This window comes from Lathyrus oleraceus, chromosome 4 (genome assembly GCF_024323335.1).
Source record: "Lathyrus oleraceus cultivar Zhongwan6 chromosome 4, CAAS_Psat_ZW6_1.0, whole genome shotgun sequence".
Taxonomy (NCBI): domain Eukaryota; kingdom Viridiplantae; phylum Streptophyta; class Magnoliopsida; order Fabales; family Fabaceae; genus Lathyrus; species Lathyrus oleraceus.
The window spans coordinates 7,650,517-7,674,538 of record NC_066582.1 but is presented as its reverse complement, the minus strand read 5'-3'; the positions used below and the strand labels follow the sequence as shown (position 1 = coordinate 7,674,538).

General features: G+C 32.1%; 4 protein-coding genes across 9 annotated transcripts; 1 reads left to right on the top strand and 3 right to left on the bottom strand.

Annotated features, from left to right (window-relative positions):
* Positions 1-257: 257 nt before the first annotated feature.
* On the bottom strand, positions 258-1,267 carry LOC127138325 (uncharacterized). Its single transcript, XM_051064748.1, has one exon. It carries the CDS (start codon positions 1,057-1,059, stop codon positions 445-447), a length of 615 nt encoding a protein of 204 aa, XP_050920705.1. The 5' UTR covers positions 1,060-1,267; the 3' UTR covers positions 258-444.
* A 9,764-nt stretch (positions 1,268-11,031) lies between these two features.
* LOC127138324 (probable carboxylesterase SOBER1-like) lies at positions 11,032-15,446 on the bottom strand. The gene is made up of 7 exons (XM_051064747.1): positions 15,388-15,446; positions 14,989-15,294; positions 13,648-13,700; positions 12,424-12,547; positions 12,109-12,230; positions 11,404-11,511; positions 11,032-11,315 (listed from the first exon to the last, which is right to left on the bottom strand). The coding sequence occupies exons 2-7, from the start codon at positions 15,134-15,136 to the stop codon at positions 11,226-11,228; spliced, it is 645 nt and encodes a 214-aa protein (XP_050920704.1). The 5' UTR covers positions 15,137-15,294; positions 15,388-15,446; the 3' UTR covers positions 11,032-11,225.
* Positions 15,447-15,631: 185 nt separating this feature from the next.
* Positions 15,632-21,467, top strand: LOC127138322 (uncharacterized). 6 transcript variants are annotated; one of them, XM_051064744.1, is made up of 4 exons: positions 15,632-15,800; positions 18,080-19,750; positions 20,096-20,140; positions 21,132-21,467. In XM_051064744.1, the coding sequence occupies exons 2-4, from the start codon at positions 18,337-18,339 to the stop codon at positions 21,161-21,163; spliced, it is 1,491 nt and encodes a 496-aa protein (XP_050920701.1). In that variant the 5' UTR covers positions 15,632-15,800; positions 18,080-18,336; the 3' UTR covers positions 21,164-21,467. The 6 variants fall into 6 exon arrangements, 5 of the variants coding, with proteins under 5 accessions (XP_050920701.1, XP_050920702.1, XP_050920697.1 ...); XM_051064742.1 differs by lacking the exon at positions 21,132-21,467 and adding an exon at positions 17,516-17,593 and having other exon boundaries at positions 15,671-15,800; positions 20,096-20,489; XM_051064743.1 differs by lacking the exon at positions 21,132-21,467 and adding an exon at positions 17,522-17,593 and having other exon boundaries at positions 15,728-15,800; positions 20,096-20,489.
* Positions 21,468-21,675: 208 nt separating this feature from the next.
* On the bottom strand, positions 21,676-22,989 carry LOC127138323 (uncharacterized). The gene is made up of 2 exons (XM_051064746.1): positions 22,442-22,989; positions 21,676-22,328 (listed from the first exon to the last, which is right to left on the bottom strand). Exons 1-2 carry the CDS (start codon positions 22,824-22,826, stop codon positions 21,862-21,864), a joined length of 852 nt encoding a protein of 283 aa, XP_050920703.1. The 5' UTR covers positions 22,827-22,989; the 3' UTR covers positions 21,676-21,861.
* Between the last annotated feature and the right edge of the window lie 1,033 nt (positions 22,990-24,022).

The following is a 24,022-nucleotide window of genomic DNA, read 5'->3' as shown; positions in this document are numbered from 1 at the left end:
CAATTAAGGTTGAGATTGATTATTGATGACTATTTTATATTTTATTTAAATTCACTTTTTTTGCTTATCCTCTTTTTGATACTCCTCAATTTTACTTATGGGAAAGGAGAAAGTAGCCGCCAGCAACCCTAGAAGAAACCTAGTCGGTAAAAGAAAACTAAATTCAAGCCACAAAATTCGTAAAGTCATAAATCCTCTCACGAATGATTCAAACTGAAATGTACTAGTAAAACACCAAATCTCTTAGAACACAAAAATAAAAACAAGATAAAATTTCCTTTTTTTATTGGATTCAAGCTCCAATTTCCTTTTATACATTACATGAAGATATTAATGTACAAACAGGAAACAAAAATTATATAAAATAAACAAAACAAACGAATTAAAAATATAGAATGTAAACAAAATTAACTTATCTCCTTTTTATTTTCTTTTAAAATTGATTCATCTTCCCCAAAGACACCATCGAAACCAAACCTTTTCTCCAATGAAACTCATAAGCTTTCTCACCGAACCTACTTTCTCTTCAGTTTCATCTTCAACTTCAACCGAATCAACAGAATCTATTTCTTTACTAACATCAACAATATCACTATCGCTAGTAGTACTCTCCGTTATCGATTCCATAGATTCCAACTCGGAACGATTTGACTCAGATGATTTATTCTTTTTGTTGGATGCTTTTCTGTTTTTCTTCTCCTTTCTATTATTGGCGGTTTGAGAGAGAAAATCTTCAAAATCATTGATGATTGTGTGAATGAGTTGATGATTCGGCGAAGAGTTCCAACGAATCCAGTAACTCATGTAGCAATGGAAGCAGTTGCAATGGAATAGAGGAAGATGTTCTCCTTCAACGGCTTCCTTGGTTTTCCGGTTAGGGTTTTTGTATGATGAAGAAGAAGATGAAGAGCATGAGATGAGGTAAGCGAGAACTTCTTTATCCTCCGGTGAGAGAGCGACGATGAGAGTGAAGATTGTTGCCGGAAGGAAGGAAAGTTGTTCCGACACCGATGGCGGCGATGATGGATGAACCGTTCCTTTTCGGTACAGTTTTTTCATTTTTTTTTGGGATTCAGTTCAGAGAGGTTTGAAGAAGAAGAGAGAAAATAGTAAGAGAGGGTTGATATAGAGATTGAAGGGTTTTATATTGTGTTTTGGGGAGTGTTCAAGTGCGATGCGGCTCTTGGTGAGTTCCTGCACCTTTCTCAAACTCAACTTGGGTCCGTCACTCGGTTCTTATTTGTTCCTGATTATTGTAGGGTTTTAATTTTCAAAGACTTGATTTATGCACGCGCCGCTATATATACACATGTATTATCTTAACGGTTGCGATTATCCTGGTTATATATTTTACATACTTAGGGTTTTGTTTACGTGGGAAGCACGCTAACTATAAATACAAATTTCCTTTTTAATAAAAAAATAACAAATCCATATTATTTAGTCGCACTTGCACAAGCACAAAAATTACACATAATTAATTTACTTCAATAATAATAATATTTTTAAAAAAATTTGAAGCCATTTAATACAAATATAATTCAATGATAGGTGTTTTTATATATATTTTTATAATAATAAAAAAATTAATTTTTAAAAATTCATATTAAATTAAATTTCTATTTTTGTGTGTCTAAATAACTTATATTCTCATCGATGTGATAACATAAATGTTGGTATGATTTTTTTTTGGTTGAGTTTTGAACAAAATAAAATTGTACTGCAGTAATATATAATAATTCTAAGTTAACAATTTGTAATAATTTATGTAAACAATTTGTAATAGTTATATTTAATTTAATGAACTTTATTTCATTTAGTGACAAAAATATATTACAAAATGCAAATAAAAATCATACATTTCTTTTTATGTAAAATTCACATTTCTTAATCTACTCCTTAATTAAGGAAAATTTTTTATATGTGATTATTATATCATAAAATTAATGTGGTTATGGATAGGGATGTCAAAACGGACATGACCGGTTGGACATGCAAGAGTTTATGCTCTCATTCTTTAATATGTTTGTTGTGTCCCGTCCCATTTTCTTTGTTGGCTATTGCGTACACAAATATTTATATAAATTTTTGTGTTTTAAGACTTAAAATGTATAATATTTGCGAGTTGTTTATACCTCACCCTCACTTTTTTATGGGGTAGGTCTAGATTTTAGGTCATTATCCTCAACTAGGACCGTCTCACCCATTTTTTTCCAGGCTTTTGCGGGACGGACATGTCCGTTTATCATCCCTAATTATGCATATGGATGTGGAAAAAAAATGGTTCCCATGAACCATTTTAAAAAATATGATGCACCTATTTTAAAAGTCCATCTTATTTTGCTTAAAAGTGGTCCAGATCCATTTCATCAAAACCACAAAAAGATACTACCCAGGACGGAGTCAGAAATATTAATATGTGGGGCATATACATTTTAATTACATTCTTGTATGATTAATTTATTTCGAATGTTACTAAAAACATTCGTTTTTATGTATGTGATCAAATATTTATTTAATATTTTATATATTATATTGTTAGATATTTAATTCTTCACAAAATTATTATTGAAAACATATTTTATTTATCATAATTTTCTTAAATAAAATAAAAAATAATTTTTAAAATAAATAAATCATTTAATACAAAATATTTTTACTAATATTTTTTAAAAATCATTAATTTATAAGGAGGAATATTTTAAATTATACCTAAAAGTTGAAACAAATATTATATTATTAAATATTATTAAGCAAATAGTATAAAAAATAAAAATGATATAAAAAATATTATAACTAAACTTAAAATCAATTGGGGCAGCAACCCCATTTTACTATATCTCCCTCCATCCCTGTCAATACCCACTTTTTAAAACCAATACATAAATGGTTAATCGATGTGCTTTTCACCTTGTTTGTGATTGATGATCACAAATTATCAATATAGTTATTAAGACAACACTTAACTAGAATTGAAATCACTCTTTATAATATGAATTTTTATAAAATAACCAAAACTATAAGCATCAGAATAGAGTAAAGTAAAACAAATTTATTATGCGGTAATTCATATTTGATTCCCTCAATAAAAATTTAAGATAATATTTTAACAATTTCTTAACATATTTGTTTTATAATTGTTAGTTATTGATTCAATTTAATATTGTGTTGGACTATGTAACTATCTCATTCTACGTATTTAAAAAAATCCTCTAAGTAAAAATATTTAGATTTTCAAAATCACAGCGTATTTTTTATTTGTTATAACTTGTTATTATGTTTTTTTTCCTTTTCTTATCATTTCTATTGACTCTATTATTTCGAAAATCAAATTATTGTTGATCAAATTTCATAAATATCATAATTTAGATTGAAGATCCGCCGCCAAGAGATATGATTTTAAAAATGGATTTAAAAGGATTAGACGGCGTTAGGAAAAAATTGTTTGAATTGAAAATTGAGTTTTAATCGAAACAAGTTTGAGAAAATTTGATTTTAAAACTAGTCCAATCAAAAACCGATTTTTGGTGTAAACCGGTTTTGAATCAAACCAATCCAAATATAAACCAGTTTTTAAAAAATAATTTGGTTTCATTAAAGTGGTTCTAAGAACCAAACTGAACCATATATTTTGTTCAATTTGGTTTGGTTTATTAATCATGCCCACCCCTTGTTATGCTTATGCAAATTTGTTCTAGAATGTGATTTTTTTTATATTTTGTTTTGATTGCTCCAAATTTGAAAACTACCGTGTCTATTAGATATGATTTGCATTATGTAAGATATGAGTGCACCTAAGAGGGGGTGAATTAGGATTTTTAAAAATTCATCCGGTTTTTATGAATATTGGTTCTACCTTTTTCGGTTAGGTTAGGCGATGAAAGCGGTAAAGTGCAGAAAATAAATAACACCGGGAATTATCCTGATTCCCCTCACAATCCGAGAGTACTTCAATCCCCTTATAACATATAAGAGATTTTATTATAGTTAGATCTTCCTAAACAAGACTCTAACCAAGTTATAAAAAACAATCCTCTTGAAACTTGTTCCACAAGAAAAGAAAAAAAATTCTCCCTTTTCTTGAACCTTATCTCCAACAATCCTGGATGATAAGTAACCATATCTAATATCAAACAATCTTTGATACTTAGGAATTTGTAACAAAACAATAATTTTTATAAGAAGAAAGTTGGTATAATGGACAAGGCTTAATCAACTAACTAAAGTCTTCTTCTCTTTTAAATATGAAGATTCAAGAACAATTAATCTTTAAGTGCTCAATGATACTTTGTTGAAAATGATATGAAAATGTATTTCAAAGTATATAAGTATGAAAGTTCTGTTGAAAATTATGCAAAGAGATTTTAAGATTAGTTTGAAATAGGTGAATGTAAAATGAAAATTTGAAATGTAATTATAGTGATGAAAGCAACCACTTAAAAATCATGGCTACGATTAGAGAAATTCTAAAAATTCATTAGTGAGATGATGTGAAGGTTGTCATGAAGAGATATGATGAAAAGGTGTAATGAAACAAAGTATTTTTCAGAATTAACACACGTGTAATCGATTGTTCCAGGCACAACGTTTAAAAATTTGAAAATTTGCCTTGTGACAATCGATTGTCATGCCTCAAAATGCAATTTCAAAACTGGCAGTTGCAAATGCAACTTTGAAAATCGATTGTTTCCATGGAGCAACCGATTGTCAAACTTTGGAATTTGAAAAAATGCCTATGAATATGAACCAAAGTTATGCAACATCTAGAGATTCAACCAAGACAATAGATGAACTTTGAAAATCACTTTAACATGGTTCAAAAGATGAAATAGCTTTTTCAATACATGATTAAAAACTTGAGCGCTAAGATTGTATATGTTAAGAATTTCCCATACCTTTAAATTTGATTAAGCATATCTTGTAAATGAAATGAAGTCTTCAACATATTTTCTTCTATCTTCTTTGATCATATCATTGTCGAGCTCGTCTTCATCAAAACATGTTGGAAACTTGTCTTCCCACATTGAGTATAAGAAATCATCACAATAAAGCATTTTTTTAGGTTGAGGAGTGTGGTGTTGTATATAAATTACTATTTTTTGTCCCATATAGCTTTGTTTATGAATCCCTATGCATCGTTATCACTTGTATAAGATGACGATGAACAAATTGGTAGTCCTCATCTCCTTTATCGAGAAAACTCAAAATAGCTAAAAAACCATAGTTGTCGTCACCTTTAACATTTACAATCCGCTCAATATATTTGTGAATAAAAAGTAGCATCTCTTCGATGTGTTTGATTTTTGGTAATGGCGGTGGAGAAGATGGCTTGCTAATGCGACACTCTTGAAAACACTTTTTTGGGGATTTTGGAGTCGAAAAATCCGGATAATGTGAGTTAACATGTTCAAAGTATGAATGGGACTATCTCGCGGAGTTTCCACTTTGTATCGGTTTGACCTTTTTAGGGGCACCCTTTATTTTAACCGGTTCCGATGGTGGTTTCAAATTTGTTGTTTCTGGATATACAATCTTCCTCAATTGCTATTTGATATGCAATTTCATGATGTCATCAGCTTACATGAATCTATATTGGATCACTTCCCACTCTGTCATGATAGATATGTTTGACTTATCATCCTTCATCACACCATCATCATCAATATGAATCCTTTTCTAGTGAGTGTAAAATCCATCCATATGAATCAATTTATCAAACTTCATCTTCTTTGATATTAAACAAGAACATGGAAGCCCGTATGTCTTCCTAAGTATATAACCAACTTTTGCGTTATTCAAACATGTTTTATTTGCTCGCTTGGCTTTGTGAAAAATAATGTCCAATGTCGCTCGAGATACATATTTAAGCAAATCCGGATATCTCGCACACATACTTTTTAATTTTATTACAGATTCAACATATAATTCTTTCGTGGAAGAATTTATTATACAAGTCCATGCATCCATTATCTTTTCCACCACCACACTAGGTTTGGCCGTTTTTCCATATTCACCCTTGATTTGTTTGGTGCCAACCGCATATTTTACTTGACTTCTCGCATTTTTGGTTATGTGATACTTACAAAGTAATGTATACGATGTAGGAAATATTGTTGCAACCGAATTCATCAGTGTGGTGTCACGATCTGTGACTATTAAGTGCAGCATGTTTTCTTTGTCTTTCAACATAGTCTTGCATATTTCTAAAGCTCATGTAACATTGTCCTCTTTTTCGGATTCCAAAAATGGAAAATCGACTAAAAAAGTAATCTCCGTATAAGTAATACCAACAATTTTCAGAAGTGTAAGTCTATACTTGTTTGTTTTGTATGTTGAATCAATTATAAGCATAATGGATAATATGTTGAATAATTTGATGGAATTTGGATGACTCCAACATATATCTCGAACGTTGACTCTATCCTTACAAACTATGTACCTAGAAACATAGTGGTCATCTTCCAAAAGCTTCAACTATTGTTGCATCTAAGATATTTGTTATCTTACCGCCTTGTTATTTCTAGAACGCACGTTGTATATTTGCCTGATATTTGAAGTATTTAAAGGTCTTTTCCTTTTCAAAGATGTGAGTATGTTTTTCGGCACCACCATGTTTAATGTCATGTCCGAAACAAGTTTCATCTCCTCCGAAACAATGCGACGTAAAATGGGATGACCGGCTAGCTTGTCAGTCAAGGCTTGATTATGTATACCGGAAATCAAATTGAATTTCCATGTCTTTGATCGCGACTTTATGAGTCTATCATATTACCTAACTGCAAGTATACAGTCTATCATGTAGTTTTAAAAGATATCAATCCCACATAGACCAATAGTCAAATCTATCGTTTCTAACTGTCACGGTGTTTATCTAAGGCAATTGAATTAAGAATGGAAAAAGATGAAATAATAAACTTTAATAAATTCGGACAAATAATACTAGAATGTGGTTCACATCAATTAACAGTGCTCTTATTATTTCTAAATAAGATTACTTTACGGGGCAATATTTTATACCTTGAAAAGAATTCAATTAAACAAAAACTGTCGCTTTCGTGTATTCAGAACTGGATTTTACTCCTTAATTTATACCGTTCATTGTCACATATGACCAACGCTTGTTGCGTTAAAGTAGTAAAACCTATTTTAAGGAATTAAACTTTTTACTCAGTTGAAAAGTGATTTTGATTAGTAAATTTAAATAAAAAGGGTCCCCAACTTCCGCTCAGGTACCGGATCCTAATCCTATAAGCGCGCGCGTTCGCAAATAGTTTTAAAACCACCTTCTACAAATATTAAACTTCCCAAGTAATTAATAAAGTGCTTTCGCGGTATTTACTAACCAAAAATAAACCAATTTTAATCTTTGGTGTCAGAGGACTTTCGATCTTACCTGACGTCACCACTATCCTACTTTCATAGTAACATATTAGATTAAGTTTAGAAAAATTGCGTTTAAACCAAAACAACCCACAATTGTAATCCTAAAGAAATAACAGACATAGTACCATCAAATGACGGTCTTCACATTCTAGTACTGACAAATTAGCTATACATAATTACCGTAAATAAATAGGCAATTGGTTTGGATTTAGAATTAAACATAATGACGAATTTAATAAAAATGGTTTTAAAAACAAATGCGAGGAAATTAATTCAAGAAAAATAAATTGCGGGAAAGTAAATGCGAGGAACGTAAATCTCGGGAAAGCGAATGCGAGGAAAGTAAAGCGAGAAAATGAAATAGACAAGGCAATTAAAACGTAAATAAAACTGAATTAAATAAGAACTGCTCCAATCAGAGACTTGAATCTGGTACAATGCATGTAGACGAAAATAAACTTCGACGAAATGTAAATGCGGGAAGATAAATAACTTCAAAATAATGGTGTTCCAAAACTTGATACACGAATAAAATGCGATAACCCCTTGATGTAAAGAGTTAAAGCTCTAAGAATACCAAACTTTATGGCTTATGTTTGTCCTAAGCTTGAATGCCCCAAAAAATGGAAAAAAACTATTATATATAATGTTTCAAAACCCTAAAATGCCATGAGGAAGTTGCTGGATTCGAGTGAGAAAAAATAGGAGAGAATGGAGGGAGTGGGAAGACCTAGCAAAACCCATTCCAACTGCAGCGAAATACAAAGGATGGCGAACGCCACCCCTTGCATGGCGAATGCCATCTTTACAAAGTGGGTCTGATTGAGTCTTTTGACCGTTGAGACGTGGGACACTTCATTCTCCTGATGGCTATCTCCATGGCGAACGACATGTTGGTCGCCTTTAGTGCAAACTACTCTATTTCTTCTGTTTTTCGCCCGTTTTGCTTCGTTTCTCCGCATATGACTCTTAAAAAGCTAAAAACCTGAAACAAAGACAAAACATCAACATAACAGTGGAAGTGTAGACAAAAATGACAATAAAACATGCATAAATTGAGTTAAATATACATAGTATTTTGGTGTTATCAGTCTTATTTTCCATACGGTATCCGCGTAATTTAAACGGACATTGACATTTTCTCAATCCAGTGTCGTCTCGTTTCAACTTCTTAATTCGTGGTTTGTACGTGCCACTTCTTTCGCATCTCATTGTTACAAATGTTTGTCTTCTATCAGAACCATTGTCAGGCCTTCCAATTACAACACCAACCCCCAATTTCCCGGCCTCCATGTAGGCCTATTGTAGCATATGTTCACGAATAATAAACTCATATTTATTTGTAAATTGTGCACCCAGATCAACCTCCATAACACCGATCGAGTATCAGGTTTAACACCATCATGAAATGAATGAACTTTATCTATAATTCAAGCTTCTTTTGGTCCTTTTGATGTCATGAAATACAATAATGATGTTTTAGTGTTGAAAAGTTGATTAAGAATGAAAGAAAATCTTTTAAGGATTTTGGAAATGAAGTGTTATTCTAGCATGAAGAAGAAGATCATGCAAGGTGGTATTTTATCAAATTTTCCGCTTAACATTTTCAGATATGCATCTCTAGAAACAACACTGAGTTGTTAATTCAATCAGCTCAATAAATAAAAATATCATAAATGAATACATGGTGTATTTTGGAGATGCATCTCCGGATACACTCAAATAATATATAGAGATGCATCTTAGACCATATTTTGTTCAAAATGGGATGAATTTTAAAAAAGCCCAATTCCTAAAATATTAAACTGGTCTCAAACTTTTTTTTTGGGTTTTCACCACTCGTATCGACAAATCTGATTCGGGGGTCAATTCTGACATCAAGTTGTTCGTCTGATCGCAATTGTGGGGGATCAAACCACAATCCTCCCTACCAAGTCCAACGCCAATCACCATTGGACCAACTAACAATTGATGTCTCATCTATGACTTTACATCATTATATTTAAGGACTTATTTCCAACAATACTTATAAATATATAATTAAACAATATAAATTTATTTTCTCTTTTCTATTATATCATTCAATATAAAAGTATTTAAATAAAATTCACTTATTTTGCAAACTTAATATAACAATTTTTTTTTTCAATATCTAAAAACTTTATAATCAAAATAATTTTTGGAGTTTTATTTCACACTCTATTACGAATAAAAGCGTCCTCAAGTATTTTATATTAATAGTTAATTTATTAAAAATAAATATAATTATTATAAAAAATTTACTTGAATTTTACAAAAAATATTAGATAATTATTTACAGACAACTGAATATTTTAATTAATGTGAAGTTTTTTTTTACTTATAAAAATAAGGAGAAAACATATAAATATGCCTTCCCTGCAAACTTTGTTTATACAATCTCTCAGAAATTCAATCTTAAATCAACAATTTACATTTAGTTAACTCAATTAAAATATTTCATCCTGTCTCTTTTTAGTTTTTTATTATGATTTGAAACTTGTTATCACGAAGATAGATGGAGAAATTGTTATAATCTACAATGACAAGACCTCTTCATAATGTAGTTTATATATTGACATCGGATGCGAAATTTAGTACTTATACATTTAATAACTTCGTATAAAAATAAAATAAAATAAAATAAAATAAAATAAAATAAAATAAATTAGTCTTTAGGTATTATCATGATAATCGTGTATATATAATTTTAAATAACTCAAACATTGATTATTATATATTATAATATTTAATATTTGCATATGTTTTCAATAACTTATCATAAGTTTAAATAGTTTTTAAATTCTATAAAATCTTATAGGTTTGACCTACTTACTAATAATTTTCAATTCAAATGTCAAAATGATTTAATTAATTGTTGAAGGAATGCAAGTATATTAAGTTTGATGAAGCAAAATGGTCATAGGACGCTTGTCCTTTGTATCATCAACACAATTAACTAATTTATTTTATCACTATTAGTCACGTTTATAATAGGCAAGGTCAATTAAGTATAACATGAAACCAATCACATACTTAAAAGATGTGAGATTTTTTTAATTAAAAAGGAGAGAAGCATTTTGAGTTTATACAGGAGGGTGTGATTTGTGAAAGAGATGAAATGCTAACTCATCAATAGTATGTAGCATGACAGAAGGAAATGCACAGTTTTTCACTATAATTAATTCATTGGCATATGAACTGGTTCCATGGGAAAGAAGATGCAAAAAAGTGAGTTACACAAGTGTAACTATTATTGAAATAAGAGATCTTTTAACATGGCCATAGTTTTCAGTGAGTAAACATTATATTCTTCTTTCTGTGTGGGGTTGCTAATAGAGCTCAAAAGAGAAATTGGCATCAGGGATCACATTATTGCTGCAATTTTTACCACATGACATCACAATCTTTTGGTGAATTTGAGTTAGTTGTTCACCCCCTAACCCATCTTAAAGTCAGAAAAGTTCCAACTGCATGAGTGTATATATATGCTAAATTTTAGCTCAAAAGTATCAATCCTCATTCATGAGTGACTTTGTGATCATTATTACCTAAGATTCAATTAATAATATAAGAAAGAGAAGAATATCAAGACAGACAAAGAGCAAAACTATAGTGCTTTTGAGAGAGTAAGAGAAGGAAAGATTGTATTTCACAATGATATGTAAGAGTAAATGGGATCAAGAATTTCGATTGTGTTAAATATTGAGAACAAAGTGAAAATAGATTAAGTGATAGGGAGGTCTACACAAGTACTAGTACACAAGCATGTATTAAAATTATTGAGTTACAATGTAAGAGATACCCGATGAAAATTAAGAAGATTAAGAAGAACTTTGTAGGCGTGCCTTGATCCAAGATTCGAGATCCTGCAGCTCCTCGTTGTTTATGGAGTGGGCAAGACCAGGATAAGCCTAATGATACCATATGTCAATATAGATTTGGACAGAAGGAGTCATTGGATAAATAAATAACCGAATCGGAGAGAACTTGGAATTTCACCTTAAACTCACAACTGACGCCAATTTTTTCAAGGAACGGAGGACCAGCTTGTCCTGCCTCGAACAATACTGTTTTGTCAACCAGCCCATGGGACCACAGTATGGGTGTCTGTATAACAATTTTTATGCATATTATAGATCAGCACAACAAAAAATTGATGGTTACAGCAAACAACAAAATTCAGTTAAGTCAAATATTATCATAACCAGCTATTTAAGTTATAGTGTCTTAACAAATTGAAAATACTCCATTCAATGATACCAAGTTATTCTAGTGTAACTTTGTAAGGCCCATGACTCATGGAAAGTGGCTCTAAATTGAAAATTTATTGACATAAACAACCAAAACTGAGAACTTGAGAAGTGTCACCGTTCCAAGGACTACTTTATTTATACCAATAACAATAGGCCCTGATGAAAGAAAATCAGCTGAGCTGGAATGTATGCTTTATACTACAGACGAAAGTAGAAATCCAAGTATTGTTTATTTTCTGTATTTAAAGGCACATATATGGTTTTCTCTATTGGATTTGGTGTACTTTTGTTGGGACATATAGCAAATATTTCTCCCTAAACATTTGATGCAGAGGCAATTGAAAATGGAAAGAGTAGAACTAAGAGAAAGCTTGACAAAAAAAGAGAAACATTAGAAGAAAGAAATTGAGATGGCTCATAATATAATAATATTCCTGAAGATAACAAGTACCTGCTTAGCCTCGGGGGCAATTTTTTCAGTAATAGACGAATTAAATGGAACCCAACCACTAAAGACAGCACCTCCACCTAAAGTTTTAGGGTATAGCAGAACACTGGCCAACGTCAACGCACCTGCAAAACAAAGTCGATATCTATCAGCAAGTTACTCTTATATCTGTTTTTCTATTAAGAACTACCCGATTCCATTTAGTGGAATAAGGATTAGTCAATGTTATTTTCTATTCAGAACTAGTAGGAAGGGCCAAAAATAAGTGAGCACATGCACATTTACATTTATATTTGAAACGGGAATTAAAGGAGATACCTCCTTGACTGAATCCACAGATAAATACATTGTTAGGGTTTGTGCCAGCAGCTATTTCCTTGTCAATTGTAGCATGAACTTTTTGAACAGCTTTAAGTAAACCAGTCTCGTCCGTTGGAGAATCCTACCAAATATAAGCAAAATGTTTTACAATATCATTTGATAAGATCAACAGCAGCATCCTAAAGAGGATAAAACTAATTGCACAACTTAAGTTGCTCAACAGGTAACAGAGAGCTTTAAAGTAAGTAATTGAACTAAAAAACAAAGTGAGGGAGGCCTTTAAGCTTTTTATGACATTTACAAGATATGGCGAAACATGATTCTTGCAAATAAATTTTTCATTGAAAATTGATCGTGGTGATGAGCACCAAAGTTTAGGCCTACGAGGTGCACCATCATCTATAAGAGAAGGGTGTCACTTACATCACAGACAAATTGACAATTAAATCAGGAAAAATAATATAATATAATATAATAATTGATCGGGTTTAAAAGCTGTAAGCATAACTCTTATCAGTTGTTGAAAATTCTGAGATATCAATATTAAAATTCCAAAGTATATATGACAAAGAAATGAGTTTAACAACTGACGAAAGTTGAGTTGCTGAGTCCAGGATTCTATCAGACAGTAATATTTCACTTGAGAAGATGAAAATGTAAGAAATCAGTAATAGTCAGTTCAATATGCCATTATTAAGCAAACCATTAGTGAGATTGTCAAAGAAAACACTCCGCAGAAATCATTATTCTTAATTATTCTCTATATGTTAACATTAGGAGTTGGCACTACCATGATAAAAACACAAAAGGTTATGCTTTAAACAGAATCATTCGCATTTTCAAGTGGGCATTTGAACCATGTCCACAACCACGATAACAGCCCACGGTGTTTCTTTGAAAAGAATTACGGTTACTGTCAAGTGGACAGGTGAACCTGTTAGTCTCCTTTTGTAACCCAAAACTTAAACAATATAATTCAACTGAACTTAATATACATACTCCAATTTACATTCTGACAACATTTTGCAAAGCAGGGATGTGAAAAATGGAGAAATGAAAGGCCCAAGCATATTAAAAATACGGATTGCCAAGTTTGTTATGTTGTTTATAATATTCCCTTCAAGCCCGATTGTACAGTATTATTGTAAAAAAAAAAGGAGAGAACGCTTTTACGAGAAATAGTAATCAATAATGAAAAAGATAAAAGAAAACTAGACTTACGGCTGTCACAGGAATCTCATGAATGTCAAACCATGAAGGCATTACAGAACCATCTATAAAGAGTAAACAAAATCAATATAATATATCATCATCTTTTAAAGTCGGAACAATTAACGATACGAAGAAGAAAATTTAAGCCTAGACATTGGTGGAATAGGAGGAGAGAACATATATTAATAGGAAACATCTTTAGCATAAACAAAAAACAAACTACCAAAGATCACCACTCCGAATCAGAAATTGTTCTTACAATGACTAATTAATTCCATGAACTTGTGAGCGCTAAGGATGGGTCTGGTGGAGCTGGTTGTGTGTGGAAAGAGCAAAAATTGTAACATAATACTGTCAAATTAGGTTAATATTTGGACATCTAATGTAGTTGTTGAGAGTTGAGACTTGACTTGTATTCATATCATATAATCTCTATTCATAATGAAATAGTAAGTTCATGCTTGGATAAACAATTTAATCAAATGCATATAGCTTAAACACTGATCATATCATTGCTTATCGTAAATGTCATGGTCTTTCCCTAAAAGCATTTGGTTCCTACACACTTCGTGCTTGAAGGACTGTGTACCGGTATGTCTATACCAGCCCGGAGTATCAAGAGCTCGCCCAAGATTATCAAGAGCCTTCCGTGGGTTGATAATTCATCCGTCATAGTGGGGTCGGATAAACCCGCTTCATGGATCAAATCAGTCTTTGCGGCCCAAAACTAGTGCAAGAGGATTATTCAGACTTAAATGCACATATAACACACTTATGACTAATTGGCAACAGTATGCCGCATAATCTTGAAAAAAGGATGATTTCAGTCCCCATTAAGAATGACGCTCAATCAGGGACAATATGACCCTTAATGAGCTTTAAATACTGAAAGGATCAGAGGCACTTTATAAACGGATGATCACCAAAGGGTAAAACATTGAGAAATCAACTAAGCTTCACTAGTCCTACACCAGTGGAGTAACAATGGAGTACTAAATGTATTATTACGAGTACAGTTATGTAAAGTTATTTCTGTAACAAAAGATAAAATAAAGTATAATTGTTTTCATATAAGCTATTTTTATAAGTTACCGATAAAAGCTTATAGAAATAAGCTGAAAACAGCCCAAAGGCATGTTAAAAGCCTTCAAATATGCTTATGTAAGCACATAAATTCAAATAAACCAATCTAAAAGAACCCTAAATGATTTTCGCAAAAGGAGCAATATCAGTCATTTGAGCAATTCACAGATTCAATTTTGTGGTTGATCTAATAATAATAAGTCAAATGAAATTAACCATATGAATCAATTTTATCGCTGAACCAACAAAAAAAACGAATATACATACAGTTGCAAGTGACTGGTACGTAAGGTGCGGAAGGGAAGGACCATTTGGTGTTTCTGAATTGAGGAGAAGTGAAAAACGTTTTGATAGGTTCATTGGCAGGACCAGAGTCACCAAGACCATGAAGCCACAGAACAAAATTTCGAGCCATTGGTTCCGTTACTGTAACTTTAGAGGAATTACGAAACGCGCTTTTAGGGGACACAACAAGTAGAAACACAGACGCACTGCTTAATGTGATTATCAATAACACAATTGGCTTAATCACGTTTGTGAAGTCGCGAGCCGTGGCGAAAGCCAAACACGTCACTGAAACAAAGGAAAAGGAAAATATTTATCATGAGGAAGAAGATAGATCGGAACTAAATTGGAAAGAGAAGAGGGAGTGGCCGGAAAACTTACGGCGGCGACCTGACGGAAAATGGAAAACGAATCTGGTAGTCCTTTTCTCCGGCAAGGTTTATGATGCCTAAAAAATTAGAGAGAAAATAACTTTTAACTTCTGAAATGAGAAATAAATAAAAACCGGATAAATATCCGTATTCAGATGTAAAAACCATATTCAGATATAAATCGGATAAATATCCATATTCAGATACAAAAACCATATTCAGATATAAAAACCGGATAAAATATCCATATTCAGATACAAAACCGGTTAAATATATATATCCAAATTTTATTATAAAACTGATTAGCTTCTCCTTTTTCTCGCTCGCGCGGCTCACTCTCTGCAACTCACTTCCTCTTCTCCGTTTCGCCGCTCCATCCGTCACTGAATAATTTCGCATGTAAAACTCGTTTTGCTTGAAAAGGTGAGTTTCAATTGATTTTTGTATCACTATTTCTTCTACTCATTTTGTCAAATTGTTCGTTGTAGCATACCGATAATGAAATCGCACAGTTCTTGCAAAAAAAAAATTTATGTTGTAGTTTTTTTTTGTTGATTATGCTTTTTATGCGATAGGTTTTTATTGTGATGCAATGATCATATTACTTATTTGTGGATGCAGTGGATTTGTGTTGTGTATATGTACTTTAACTTGCAGAAATTTAGTGCTATTGAGCTAATTGATTTGTTTTGATACAATAATCATATGATCATACAATAAACTGCATTTTTGCATAATTTTTGGTCCTCATAATTGATTGATAGTAATTAGTACCAATTGTGATCAATTTAGATGAAGTTAAGAGAATTAAAATTTGGCATGTTAGGTTGGTTTATGTCAAGCTGTGATAATTTTCTTCAGTTCTTGACCAAGGCAACCACTGTTTTCTATGATAAACTATGTTGTGGAGCTAAATTGAGTTATTGGGGTAGCCACACCCTTTGAACCTGTGTTTGTAATTCTGATCCATTCATGAATATTGTAAGAGAATCCTATTTTGAGTTTTGTAGTAGCTAGAAATTAAATAATCATAACTAAAAAGTAGTATATTCTGATGAAAAGGAAACAGAACAAAAATTGAAGGGGGATATAAAAAATTATTGTTAGATTGCCGTGTTTTGATGAAGGTCATATAAAGCTCCAATTTTCCAACACTAAATCAAAAAGTTTTGTGGTACTGCTTTATATAAATAGGCAGTGCAATTCCCTTAGTTGGACTTTTGTGAAATTAGTTTTGGTTGAGTATGGTGAAATTAGTGGGGTTATTAGCTTTAATTTCTGAATCACTACTTGAAGTATGTGAGGCCCTTGCAGATCCATCTAGTGTATGCTTGGTAGAGCTTTACTTCACCGCCATCGCACATATGGATAACATTTTAACGTGAAAAGCAGAAGCTACAAACTGAACTGAAGCTTCTATGTTAACCTGAATATTTGACGTGATTTTTTGCAACGCACCGCCATTCCAAACACATGCCTAGTTACTTGGTGCATGTTTTGGGAAGGCTGGTGTGGTTGGAGAGATATTAATGGCTTGACTTGTATAGTTGTGCTCTTGCTGTCATGTGGTATTAATCAGTTTAATTTAAAGGGTTGGATGGAATGATGGCTTGAAGGAAAAAATTTGATGTGATGCATTTTTTATTGTATTTGTTGTTGATGCACTGGTTTTATTTAGGCAGTTAAACGGAGTTTTTGTGTGAAGACATTCTCAGCAATTTTGTGTATGCTTGTTTTTGAATCTAAGGCATGAAGGCAAAGGTGGCTGGCTAACTTAGTCTGCCAATAATGGTTATAGTCATAGATTGTGTGACTAGTTTCGTATTGTGGAATGAGGATAACCAATTGGATAAAATCTTTTAATTATACACATAACAGCTACATGAGTGGCTCAAATGTGTTTGTACTATGAATACAAACATTAGCTTGTTACCATTATTATACTGATGAAGAAATGCAGTTATTTCAATATGTAATAGTGATGTGCATAACACATATGGTATTTTACTATTGTAGGGATTTAATGATTGTGTATTTTGTTATTATTGAAGTAAATTATTGACCCTGGATTGTAGTTTTTGAATTTCATTTTTTGATGTTCCACATGTTCTTTTGCACTTCTGATTTTCTATGCTCAGTCTCAGGAGGATGCTACTATTAAAATTACGCCCTAATGACGTTTGTTAAGATTCAAGTTAGCTACTAATTACTAGGCTGTAAGTTTGCTTGAATTGATCACCTATCCTTGAAGCTTGTTTACTATTTAGGCATTGTGTTGCCTTTTGTAGTAGCTTTTCAGTCTTCTGATGATTTACTTGAATTATGTATGCATGCTGCTCTAAAATGGAGAAACCTTGATGGATTTGTTGTTTTGACATGTTGAACGAGTTTCATACTAGCAAGTTTTGACATGTTGATCTAAGATTTTTAGGTTTGGCATGTCCAACGAGTTTGATACTATCATTGATACTCTGAAAATATCTAGCAGTTATTGCCAGTGACTAAATAGGTTATCCTTTGTTTTTTGAAACATTCAGCAAACATGAAACATATCTATGTTATTTTAAGAAAGCTATAGGTTGTAATTTGTGTTACGTACACTCCTCATATAGATAGGTTTGTTTGCATCTATATTTTGCATCCTCACATTTTGATTATTAGTTTGTTGATTCTAATTATTGTTGTTTTCTTTTGTTTTGAAGTCGTGTGAAGAAACCAATCGATTCTGATTTAAGGTCATTCTAAACTTGGACAACATTGTAGATATATGTCCTAAAGATAGAGCAAGTGGAATTAGAGCAGAAAATGCATTTGACGCAGATGATGTCATGAGCAATGAAATAAATATAGAGGAAGAAGGTTCCACTGTGCATATTAATTTAGAGTAACCAAGTTCCACAACAAAGAAGGTGCCAAAGTCCCTTTAAACCTGTGTTTTTTATTCGTTCCTCTTTCCATCATGGTTTTGAATTTGACCCTAGTGGCACTGCATGAAGCCGAAAACCAAATCGAAGTGTCTCTGAAACAATCCCTCAAATCTCTGGAACCTTCCTTGAGACCACCCTTCACCTTAACCATTCCAAAACCCGATGAATACGCTCAACTCAACTGTGCAATCCTTCACGGCATTCTCACCGAACCCCAATTTGCCAAAACCCACATTAAACACATGCACGCTGTTGTCACCGACGGTTATGCCATCTTCCTCAACTTGCTCCTCAAAAGTGTTTACCACCTCTACCCAAAGCTCCTTAGTTCGGTGAAAAACCAGTTGCTTTGGGTCACCAAGGAAATGGTTCGCGTCTCAGCAATTGGCTACGACGTCCTCTTGGTCTCCCTTTTGAGGCAAATCATTGGCGGTGATTTCAGCGACGACAATTTGTGGCTTTGTACGAAGTTGGTGACCCTCTTATTGGATAAATGGGATTGTTTCTTGGAAGAAGTGCCCCACATTTTGTGCAGTGCTTTGTATGTGTTTCTTCGAGTTTTGGCTGATCATTGTAGGCTCAATGGTGAAAAGTTGGAGTCTTTGAAGCGGTTGGAGGTTCATTTGTGCGTGAAAATAGTGAAGGAAGAATTTCACCTATGTTTAAAAATTGGGAGGGATTTTGTTCGGTTGTTGCAGGATTTGGTTCATGTTCCTGATTTTAAGTCTATATGGAAGGATCTAATTTTGAATCCATCTAAGTTTAATACTTTAGGATTTGGTGCTGTTTCTCAGATTTATTGCACTAGGACTTCGAGTAGGTATGCTTTGCTTAGGATCACTCCTGAAATGGAAACTCAATTGCGGTTTTTGCTTACCCATGTGAAGTTGGGGCACGAAAAGAGGCATTTGACGTGGTTTGCTAGGAAATTTCTAAATGAGCCGGATAAAGAGACTGTTATAGTTGATATAGTTAGATTTATATGTTGTGCACACCATCCTCCAAATGAGATTATTCAGTCTGATGTGATTCCGAGATGGGCTGTTATTGGTTGGCTTTTGACAACTTGTAGGAGGAAGAATTATATTGAGGCCAATGTGAAACTGGCTTTGTTTTATGATTGGCTCTTTTTTGATGAAAGGGTGGATAATATCATGAACATAGAGCCTGCTATTTTGTTGATGGTACATTCTATTCCCCAATATGTGGACATGACCAACACTCTTCTTGAGTTTTTGTTACTTCTTGTGGACAACTATGATATGGAACATAAGGATATCATTGTTAAAAGTGTCTCATCGGCCTTTCGATTTCTTGAAAGCAAAGGTGTGATTAAGTCGCTTGATGTTTTGACTTCCTGTCCTACAATATCCCCTTCTCTAAAAGAGGGATTGAGTAGATTGTTATCATGTGGAAAGCGTGAAAGTTCTAAAGGATTTCTGTCAGGTAGTTAATACTCTACCATGGCCACCTTCAAGATTCTTAAATTTGTCTTTAATCTAAATTAAGGTAGCTCAGAATATTATAGGAGTATGTAGCAAGCTGTGCAGTCTGCACACATATTTAGTCCATTTTTTCAAAGACAGTTCATATGCAATCTTTCTTTTAACACATTTCTAAATAAAAACTGGTTGATCACTCTTCTGTCTCTGGCGGTGCTCTGCTCCCATAACAACACCTTGTTCATCTCAGGTCAGTTCTTTTTTGACATATTTTGTTTCATTATTTATTCATCTTTAAATTATGAAATACCAAGCTTTGATGAATCACAATCTCTATTGCACTTTACAGTGTTGAAATACAATAAAATATATATAACACCATTCATTCTCCCAGGTAAGATTTTGTACATTTCTTGTTATTTACGTACTAAATAGCTTAGTAGATGTTTATGAGTTTCTCCATGAGAGGAACTTTGCTTTTTTTGGGGGTGGATTTAGCAATCTTGATTTTTCTTTCATGTGTGTTACTATAATCTGAGTTGAGATAATTATTTTTCTATCACATATAGGATATGATTTGGTCTATGATAAATAGGTATTGACATAAGTACTGTATTTATATTTGGGAGGATTAACACCCTCAGGTTCCAACTCTTCAATGCTCCCGAGACCATTACATAATTTTATATGAGTCTTCTTCATTCTTCATGTATGCCTCCTCATCAGACAAATCAATGCTTTTATACATTATATATATATATATATATATATATATATATATATATATATATATATATATATATATATATGTATATATATATATATGTATAGGTATATATATATATATCTATCGTATATATATATGTATATGTATATGTATATGTATATATATATATATGTATATATATATATATATATGTATATATATATATATATATATATATATATATATATATATATATATATGTATATATGTCCCTGGAGTTATCAAGAAATGGTTCTCCCTCCAAAACTTTGAGAATTTATCTTTGCATGGAGGGGAAGTATGAGTATGGGAAGGGGAAGGAGAGTGCCTGGAGAACACTCACTATCATCAAGAGCCCTTTTTAGGATCTCACAGAAACTGTCATAAGCAGCACAGTTAAGGGACACAACAAAGTAGTGATGATCTTTAAAGTCCTTAAAGATGTCCATAATATAATCGTCAAATATCTTTTAGCCTTGTTTGAAATAATTTAGTTAAAAATGAGCAACAATAGACTGATGATCCCTTTTAAAGCTTATATAGAGCTGCATCACTGATTTCTTTTTGTTTTGCATTGATGAGATGAGTTACTTTTTTATTCTTCTTTATTTGATTGATATGTTCTTTTTGTTGTTTTCAGTACCGAGTCAGCCAGGGCAACAGATTGTGTAATTTCTGCAAAAGTTATATATCAAACAACTGGACAAGGTTAAAGAAGAGGCTGGCTGCTATGAGATAAGAGAATGCTGCTTAGGAGAAAAGACAGAAAGAAACAGCTCTATGCTTAGGAAGTCTTGTGATATCATAGAATTAGATGTGAATATTGATAATAAAACTAATTGAAAGAACCGTCTCTGTGTCTTTCCATGGTTTACCCTGTATTTGCAATTTTAATGGCTAAAAACAATGAGTGCACTGTCACTGCTTGGTAGTAATGGTTTCTCTCTTTTCAAACAAGCATGTCCTTTCTCTACTACCTTTGTTGGTAGATTGCATTTAAAATGAATATTTTACATTGACCAACTATTTTCCTTAATATAAATAAATAAAAAGAGCAAGAGGTCTTTTTATATCAAGGAATAAATAAATAAAAAGACTAAGAGGTGCTTTTATATCAAGGAATTTTCTTTTAGTAACTTGTGCATATCGAAATATGCTTACTTTAATAAAAATAAAGGCAAAAATGAGCCAAACTTTTTCTTATAGAGAATAGATGTAATAGTAATTTTCATTACCCAACTCATCTCAACTCATACTGCAAAATTACCCCATTACACAGACCACTGGGAAAAATGTGCTGAAGCACTTCTGTGCCCTGTGCTAGGGGGAAAAATGAAAATTCATTTTTTGTACACTCTTGTTCAACGTGACTATAATTTCATCCCAATACCATCTACATTAAATGCTGCAGTCAGATTTCCATATTTTAAAGCCCTTTTACTCCCAAAATTTTCCCTGCAATTGTATGCTTCAAATCCAAAGGATTTTCTTGTTGCAGCAACCTCATTAGTTGTTCTCTTGTAAGGGTTAAACCACTTTGCTTGCATGTAACTATTTCTTCTCCATGGAGGTGTATGCATTTCCATGGTCTTCATCGAGTCCTTAATAGCAGTGCACATCAACCTCACAACCTTTTTCAGCTCTTCCACTTTCCCAACAAATACAAAAGGGAACACATCAAGTAAAGAAGCATATTGATCGATAGGACGAGCTATTTCGAATTCAGCCATAAGAGATATTTCAACTATGTATCGATTTCCACCATAATTCACATCAATATACTCGTAGTCACCGGATGGAAATTTTCTATTCCTTTCCCACCTTGTTTTGCAAAGACCTGTACACAAAAATACAAAACATTAGAAAAAAAAAAACCTTCTACGACTTAAATTGAAAGAAATTCATAACAACAGGTAATAAATTAAGCAAAAGTAAATAGCAGTTAATTACCAGCATCAAAACCTCTCTCCCGCAAACGTGACATGACAAGGCGTTTGAATTCTGGCGAAGATTTATCTCCGGCAACAAGCTCAATTGCAACTTCAACCTCTCTTCTAATCTTTTCTTTCACATTATCATCATCAGCATCCCCAAAAATCTCTTGCAGTATCTCCTTTTTCTCGGAATAATCATACCACTCAAATTCACCATCATCATTCTCATGAACAACAGAATCTTCTTTCAAAGAATTCTTCTCCATAAACGATTTCACAAGATCTGACAAATCAGTTGAGTCTTCTGCCGAGTGCTCGCTCCCACTGCTTTCGCATAACCTCCGGAATCTCATCGGAATATTCCTTCCCATTTCTGATATTATTCTGTGTTCAATTTCCATCTCTCCCTCTCTTTATAGGTATAAATCTCTATGGCATGCAAACTACTAATAAATTGATAATAAATAAAGGATTATGACGGTAGAGTGATGAAATTGTGTTTAGAAAGAAGGAAAATGACAAGAAAATGGAGTAAGAATAACAGAGAAACGGTGACATATTTATGCATAAAATCTCTCTTATATTGAAAGCATGAATGAATCTAGTCATTATTACGACATTTTAAATATTTTAAATGAACATATCTCCAAAAGAGTCTAGATTCACTTACCCATATTAAAATTGAACGTCTAGTGTTACAAAAAGCACGCGCAGTTAAACTTTTAACACACATTATTAACTTCTCGCTAATCCTTATCCTAATTTTGAACTGATATACACGTGTAAGAATTAATTTATTATTAGCATAAAATGAGACACACCAACAAAAACTAAACACAGATTAATAGTAAATACATAAATCATGATTTATCAGTTTAAAGAAAATAATAATAACTTTTTTGACTAAATAATTGCATTTTTTTTGTGGTAGACTAGCATTCACATTTCCATGTCTCGTAGTACTTTACTTTCATCCAATGCAAACCTACTATCCTTGAGAAAGTTAGTCAAAGAAAACTAATGTATTGATAAAATATTTAAATTGAATAATATCAAATATTGTTTTGACTAATTATTATTTATATTTGAAATCAAAATATATAAGATAAGATAGTTAATTATTAAGAACAATAAAACAATAAAATGAAATATCTAGAGCATAATCTAGAGTGGATTATTAAAAAAAATTCAAGCTTACCCTAATTTTTGTTGATTGATGATTAAAATGACACTATAAATTTAAAAAAATTATGTTTGAGTATGCAAACTTTGAATTGATATTGTATAAAATATATAATAAATTAATGTTTTCCTTAAAACAATGAGAAATAAAATAATATAAATATAAAAAATAATTCTTTTTATAAATTTATTTTTATCTTTTTTTTATCTTGTATATTATTGTTAGAATGAGAATTTTAGCTTAGCATTTCAATACGAATGTGTGATATAAGATATATAAAAATGCTAAATGTGATAACGAAATCATACTTTTCACATTAAGTTATAAATTCAATATGTTAGACCTTCCGACATATGTGGTGAGTTTGACTCACCTATGAAATTAGGTGTTTAGGACTTAGTATATTATGGAGTC

Excerpts from the sequence above, each read along its gene's own strand:
- LOC127138322 (XM_051064740.1), top strand. The coding sequence starts at position 18,337 with ATGGTTTTGAATTTGACCCTAGTGGCACTGCATGAAGCCGAAAACCAA. Across the intron at positions 19,751-20,095 it reads TTCTAAAGGATTTCTGTCAG|TGTTGAAATACAATAAAATA; the intron begins GTAGTTAATACT and ends TGCACTTTACAG.
- LOC127138325 (XM_051064748.1), bottom strand. The coding sequence starts at position 1,059 with ATGAAAAAACTGTACCGAAAAGGAACGGTTCATCCATCATCGCCGCCA.
- LOC127138324 (XM_051064747.1), bottom strand. The coding sequence starts at position 15,136 with ATGGCTCGAAATTTTGTTCTGTGGCTTCATGGTCTTGGTGACTCTGGT. Across the intron at positions 12,231-12,423 it reads CTGTGGATTCAGTCAAGGAG|GTGCGTTGACGTTGGCCAGT; the intron begins GTATCTCCTTTA and ends TTTGTTTTGCAG. Across the intron at positions 11,512-12,108 it reads TTGCCCCCGAGGCTAAGCAG|ACACCCATACTGTGGTCCCA; the intron begins GTACTTGTTATC and ends ATTGTTATACAG.
- LOC127138323 (XM_051064746.1), bottom strand. The coding sequence starts at position 22,826 with ATGGAAATTGAACACAGAATAATATCAGAAATGGGAAGGAATATTCCG. Across the intron at positions 22,329-22,441 it reads GGAGAGAGGTTTTGATGCTG|GTCTTTGCAAAACAAGGTGG; the intron begins GTAATTAACTGC and ends TTTTGTGTACAG.